Consider the following 7,431-nt stretch of genomic DNA (forward strand, 5'->3'; position numbering starts at 1 on the left):
TTTGAGAACTTCATTATAAACGTTCAATGCAAAAATATAGAACATCATACAAGTAAGTGCCTTTTAAATTTTCCTTCAAGACATAAAGGTACCTGCAAAGTTATCTGAAAAACAACAATGGTTCTGGAAAACATAATCCTGCTATAACTGCTTGTCGGCCATATGTATTAACATCCGTTACCTTTTTTAAAGGTTCAAGGGATTTTCAGTTATGATACAGACTATTAAGATTGTCAAATAGATAAATGCTGCAAATCTATCTATATATCTATATCTATATATATATATATATATATATATATATATATATATATATATATATATATATATATATATATATATATATATATATATATATATATATATATATATATATAGATATATAGATAGATATCTATATGTATCTATAGATATATATTTATTTAATAAGTGCTGGGAAGAAAAACAAATACAAAAAATGCCTTGGCAAAAGTTTTTAAGTAAACATATTTCTGGTGAGAAATTAAAAAGATGGCAATTACAACCAAGCTACTTTTTTTGTATCTTGAGTTATTTGATAACTAAAGAGCAAAAAAATAAAAAACATACAAGAGTGGGATTTATTAAAGTTAAGTTTTCCTTTAACATCCAACCATGTGCATTTTTTAAACCTCCACACAGCTGGATGATTCACTTTAATTCACTTTAGTAAATCACCCCATCCTCCGTCCCTCCCAAGGCAGTAAGAATTTCACATATATAGTTGTGGACGACTTACAAGCCAAGTTCAATTCAGTGGTCCTTAAACATTGACATGTAACTGCCACAATAAATCTAAAAACAGCTAGGATGTAAAATGAGCACAAAACGACCCACATCGTTCCAGATTTTCAAAGACAAAACAATAAATATTCTGGAAAAGGCTTCTCCTTAGAAAAATAATTCCATTTACTTTGTATTTAAATTCGCGCTAACAAATTTAATTAAGACATTATTGCAATATATACCATCATAAAATCATAAGAGAAAAACATAAGGCATATTTACAAGATACTCAATTTTACTGTCATAAAACAGAAAATGCCCGTGGGACCATTCGCCTGTTTGAATTGTTTTTTTGGCTGCATAACTGTCTGCGTGTATAGCAAGGTCGCACATGAGTTCTACGACTCGCCCACGTTGCACGATCTTGATTTACACACTGGATAATAAAAGACGTGATATTACGTTACTGGTTGTACAAGGCAAGACGTTTGGAAGGCACCAAAATACACAGAAATAGGAAAGCATGCAAGTAAGAATTCCCCGAGATTATAGGGTTAGGATCCTAAATGTTGATGTCAAATATTGTACTGCCCGTTATCGCCAAGTCAAGGTTTCCTGAGATAGAATAAAGTTGACTATTCAACACTTCTGATCAATACAGTACAATCATTAAGAAAAAAAAGGGACTCTTGTTCAGATTACCCTTGCAGGTTAGCGTGATACTGAACCAAACAAATGATTATGGGACTGGAAAAAAGGGGTAAACGTATTAAGAAATGTTTAGGCAATCATCATCATCATCATCATCAACCTCAAGCGAGAAGATCGCAGACATTTTATTGATTGTGTCTGTGGAAGTTTGAATGTTCTTGAAGTGCCTGAAGGAAGGATCAGGAGATGTCCTTTATTTTAGATACAATTTTCTTGTCCTTTACTCTCCTGTTCTGAAACCATATTGTGACCTGTCTCTCTGAAAGGTTGGTGGTTGCAGATATCCTCCTTCTCTTGTCCTTATTAATGAACTTGTTCATGCCATACTCGTTTTCTAGCTCTTTGAGCTGCAGCTTGGTGTAGGGCACCCTCTTCTTCCTGCCACGTCTATATACACACATATCTGGCTGGTTCAGTGCTACATCTCCTACAGTGAAGAAGAGAAACGGAGAAAAGGTGACCAGGTATTAAACAAAAACGTCTGCTGAAAAAAACAATGGGGGCTTTTAACCATTTAGCAACCACTAATTTAAAGTCAAATCAAGCTAATTCTACACCAAATGCATACATGTTGTAAGGGGCTTATTTGCTACAAATGCAGTTTACACTAATCCTTTTACAACTGTCTATCCCACAAAATAACACGTTTATATTGCAACTTATTAGTCCTTAGATGTGGTGGCTGAATTTTTTTTTAGTCTTTTTTCCACTTTTTAACTGGTGATCCAATCAGTAACACTTCCTGTGGTGTCTCCACCCCGAATGGAGCAATGGAGATACCTTTGGAGAGCAGCATTGTCAGCCTGGGGACAGGGTAGTACTAAATAAATACCATGCACACTGAATTAAACATAGGAGGTTTGTGTTCTGCCTTCAGCTCAATGTTATCCTATGTGTCCATGCACTTTAGGGCGATTAGAGGCATATTTTAAGCTCAGCATGAGGAGGCAGAAACAAAACTCTGCTTTCTGGCAGTAAAAAAAAAAGCTAAGCTCTCCTAAACTGTACAAAAACGCTTATCTAGTAGATGAAGTTGGCTACAAAACGTTGCTTCTACAGGAGTTTTGTGTTCTGCCTAAAAGAAACTCAACGTTGTCCTATGTGTTCATGCACATTAGGACGTTTACATGCATATTTTGAGATCAACAAAAGAAAAAAAAAAATTTTTTTTGATTGGAGCTCACTGGCAGAAAAAACGTAAAACTCTCCCAAACTCATCTAAACCTTGTACAACAAAATGCTAATGCACACTGGCATAAACAACGTTGCTTCTACAGGAGTTTTGTGTTCTGCCTGTAGAAGCAACTCAATGTTATGCTATGTGTCCATGCACATTAGGACGTTTACAGGCATATTTTTTAGAACAACGTTTAGAGGCAGAAAAAAAACATTCTCATTCGAGTTTCTGATTGGAGCTCACTGGCAGAAAAAAACGTAAAACTCTCCTAAACTCGTCTAAACTTTGTACAAAAAATGCTCTATATGGACGTTTTTACGCCAAAAAGAACAGACGTTTTTTAAGCCCAGTGTGCATGGAGCCTCACAGGCATATTCTTGAGAACAAACGTTTAGAGGCAGGAAAAAAAAACCTTTCTCATTCGCGGAGCTCACTGGCAGAAAAAAACGTTAAACTCTCCTAAACTCGTCTAAACCTTGTACAAAAAATGCTCTATATGAACGTTTTTTACTCCAAAGAGAACAGATGTTTTTTAGGCCCAGTGTGCATGGAGCACACATTAAACGTCAGCTAACACAAGTAGTGCTGCAGCTACAGCAACACTTCCTTTCCTTCTGTGATAAAGATTCACATACATAAATACAAGCTGACTATTGTAAGCACCTCTGTCAGTGGTTATTGCTGTGTCCCTACCCTCACTGCCATATTTGCTGGAGAGCTTGGTCTGTATTGGAGGCTGAAAAATAACAGACCCACTGGCTGGGTAACCAGTTGAAAATAAAGGAAAAAGCATAAAAAGGAAAACGAACACAGCCACCTCATCTAAATACAAATGAACTGCAAAATATTACATTTTGGCCTTGAGGTTGAAATACAATTTAATTATCACTCATGATAGAGAAATTACAAACTGACATTTGCCCTGAGTCTGATGAAATGGACACAAGCCAGTGTTGTATTTGTGAAATGGGGTATGCTTGTAGGGTAAAATGTACATCAAGTTTGTTTGCAACATTTACTAAGAAGAAACAGTCCTGACAATCAAAGCTCAATGGCTGTACACTTTGCTGGAGCGCCCACTGTTGTCTAAGACTGTAATGTGAAAGTAGGTGTGTTTGTCCAATGCTCTTGCATGCAGGGTTCTCCCTACAGCACATTACTTTTCAGAAACATTAGACACAATAGGGAAGACTTACTAAAGGAGTACTTTACTGATCACATTGCAAGGTGAAAGTTATGGTGAAGTATTTACTTTGAACATCCAATCATGTGCTAAAAAACCCTGCTAATTAATTTCCCCTGCACATGACCAAATTGTTACAACTAAATACACCTTGGCCATACATTATACATTTTTTCTTGTTCAATTCCCTTTAGATGTATCTCCAACTGTGCAGTGCAAGGGCCTGCCTGATTCCATACAAATTTGAAAGTGTTTAGACATGTCCTCATATTACATGGTTCTGATCAATCAAATTGCACAAGAAAATTGTATAGTGTATGGCCCACCAAGTTGAACAGCCTTTACTGTTTTAGTAAACCAAGAACACCCAATGGCTTTTTCAGTTTTTCATTCCATGAGGATTTACCTACCTGGAAACGAGGACTTCCAGAAGTGAGGGGCTTGAGCCTGGTCTTTTGGACAGTAGACTTGACCGTTCCACCCATTAGCCAAAGTCCAAGACTGGTAGCCTTCCATTGATATATAGGCCTCATGTCTGGGTTCCGCAGAACCAAATGATGACACCATATCTAGGTAACCAGGGACATGTTGGTAGGGGTTTGTATAGCCCTGAAAATAAGATACTTCCTTGGCTCTTGAAGACACATCACTGCTGGGTACACTGGTGCTAGCTAGGCTAGATACGTCCATGTATTTTTCCACTGGAAACCCTCCCATGGGGGTATGGCTGGAGGACTTTAGTGGGTTCTGCTGCAGACCTACCCCATGAGACATGCGACAACTATAATATCCGTTTCCAAAGTGATAACCATATCCAAGGGGGGCTGCAGATGGCCCTGTGGACGCTGGGCAGGTTGGCCCTTCCTTGGTGGCCTCCGAGCGGGTGGAAGTGGACCTCTCTGGGGCAGGGTAGGCTAATCCCGAGACCGTTCTGCTGGAGGGAGAGCCAAACACAGCGGGAGAAGAGAGGAAATTCCTGCACTGGTTACTGGAAGAGCCCTCTCCCCCTCTCAATCCTTCCATTTCCCACTGGTTGCGTTTGCTTAGAGCTTTGCACATCACGCTTTCCATCCAGTTCGGGGCATAGTGGAAATTGTTATCCCTTCAAGCAGGTTAGATCATTGTGGTACGTTTATAAAAACTAACTTCAGATTGGGAGGGGTGGGAGGGAGTCATTTTACAGATCTGTTTGCAGTAGCCACGAGGCTCGGCATTGGTGAGTTCCAACCACGTGACACCTGAGCAGAATTAAACCCAGCAAGCAATCAACTCAGTTGACTGCTTTCTAAGGTGTTCAGGCTTTTTCTTTCCAATATTCAATTCTTCGTTTCATTTTCCCTATAATATCGAATTGCAAGCTTTCTTTGCGATGTCCAAGAAAAGAAAGACTCCATGGAGGCACCTTGAAGACACCTAAGTTCAAGTTGAACAGCAGGTCATAAGCAAGAGCTAATTATCAATCTGTTAACAAGATGTTCCACATTAGAAAAAAACTAAAGTACAGGCAAAGAACATAAAGAAAAAGAGGGTCATGGAAAAAGAGGGGTTTGTCCCAATGAAATAAAAAGAATATTAAGCAAGAGATAATTATTAATCTATTTATTAACAAGATGCTCCACATAATAACCCAATGTAGAAGAAAAAAATAAAGTACAAGCAAGGAATATAAAAAATAGATGGTCATGAAAAAGAAGGGGTTTGTCTCAATGGAAAAATAAATTATTAGGCAAGAGCAATGATCAATCTGTGTGTTAACGAGATGTTCCACATAATGACCTAACATAGAAAGAAGAAAACCTAAAGAACAGGCAAAGAATTCCAAATGAAGAAAAAGAGGATCATAGAAATTAGGGTCCTGGCGCAATGGAAAAAAATGATTAAAACAATTAAAAATACATTTAGTGCACACCGAATCTTTCTATCTACTAATGCAATTACATGACAACAGCATTTTTTTTTGTTTGTTTGTTTATTCTACCTGTTAATGCACTTGCATCACAACAGAATATTTCTACCTGATAAAGCAATTGCATGGCAACCTAATCAAATTTGCTGGTGGAGAATGCTGGTGACAGTTAAGTAACATCACAGGACTGCTAGATCGTTTTTATACATTTCATCTTATTAGTTAAAAGCCTAAAAAAACACCAAGCATTACATTTCTACGAGTAGACAGGTCTGTGTATATATATGTGAGAAGGTTCTGTTGTGTAACTTTTACCTTCCTGCTGTATAGTGTTCCAGGGCCAGACTGAGAGCTTTAATGAAACTTTCAGATTTATTAAGTGAGAAGTTACATCCAATCAGCGCTGCTTGGTTATGTTTCTCAGAGTTGATACATATTTTAAAATACTCCCTTGTGCTAAGAAAATGCTATCGATTCCTACAGACTGCAGCAATATCCTTTTCCTGGATAAACTTTTTTAAGTACTAATATTTATGTATTGATAAATGTAGCAGATGTCACCATAGCCACAATAATGAAGCACCCAGTGTGCTGTATCAGTGTGTGTTGGTGATTATGGAGAGTGTTATAAAAGTTCACTGACATCCCAACACCACTCATAACAGACTGATACTAATAAAGCAGAGATAATCCTCTGTTAAGAAAAACAGAAACAAAAAACAAACAAAAGAAACAACAGGTATGTATAGCAATACAATAAAATAGAAAAATACAGACACGTATGTAGACACGTGAGTTAATATACATTGTTATAAACATTAGTGATAAATGCAGTACAGGCATAATAGTATATATAGATTCACTAAAAAGTTACAATTTTTTTTACTAAAAAAACTTTGTGAATAATTATTTCAATTATCCAAGCATGTGGAATGTAAATTGTTGTTTACTTATTTAATCTGCACATATTTGGATTATTAAAGTGAACAATTACACAATTTATTGTGTGAACATTACATCTTCCTTAGCAAATCATCCTGTATTTACGAGGTCTAACTCTATATATTAACAGTATAGTATATGATATAGGATTATGTACAATATAATATAGGAAATATCACACACATGAATGTTGTGCTGTAAATAGAGAAGTAGCAAAGCAAAGCACTAATTCAAACTATAAACACGATTATAGCTGTATACATGGACATGGTACAGAATACATACAACCTAATATAAGAGACATAAAATGTATCGATGTAATACATATGTTACTGTATGTATACATTCAAACAATCACACACACATATTGGGGTTGATTTACTAAAGTAGTTGAGGCTGTTTACTAAGCCAAATTAATATTTATTGAACTGAGTTTATTAAAAATGTAATCTATATCATACAATAACGTCCTAATAAAAAAAAAAAAAAAAAGGAGAAATAAAATGGAAATAAAAAACTCTTTTATTTTATTTATGTGAACAGTCTCTTAATTCTTTAGTTAAGCCCTCTCCCCTTTATATGAAGAAAACACACACACAAACATGGTCTATGTCTATATACTGTATTTCTATTTTAATAAACGCACCGATGCATTTAAATCAAATATTTAAGAAAACTTTCTGTATGATCACAGGATAATACTATACAAATGTAAACCATGAGCAATTTTGGAGGGTTCTGAAAGTTTACCTAAACTTTTAGGTATAC

General features: G+C 36.2%; 1 protein-coding gene across 1 annotated transcript; it reads right to left on the reverse strand.

Annotated features, from left to right (window-relative positions):
- Positions 1-585: 585 nt before the first annotated feature.
- HOXD13 (homeobox D13) lies at positions 586-4,963 on the reverse strand. The gene is made up of 2 exons (XM_040357694.1): positions 4,226-4,963; positions 586-1,882 (listed from the first exon to the last, which is right to left on the reverse strand). Exons 1-2 carry the CDS (start codon positions 4,884-4,886, stop codon positions 1,635-1,637), a joined length of 909 nt encoding a protein of 302 aa, XP_040213628.1. The 5' UTR covers positions 4,887-4,963; the 3' UTR covers positions 586-1,634.
- Positions 4,964-7,431: the final 2,468 nt, after the last annotated feature.

Source organism: Rana temporaria, chromosome 6 (genome assembly GCF_905171775.1).
Source record: "Rana temporaria chromosome 6, aRanTem1.1, whole genome shotgun sequence".
NCBI lineage: Eukaryota > Metazoa > Chordata > Amphibia > Anura > Ranidae > Rana > Rana temporaria.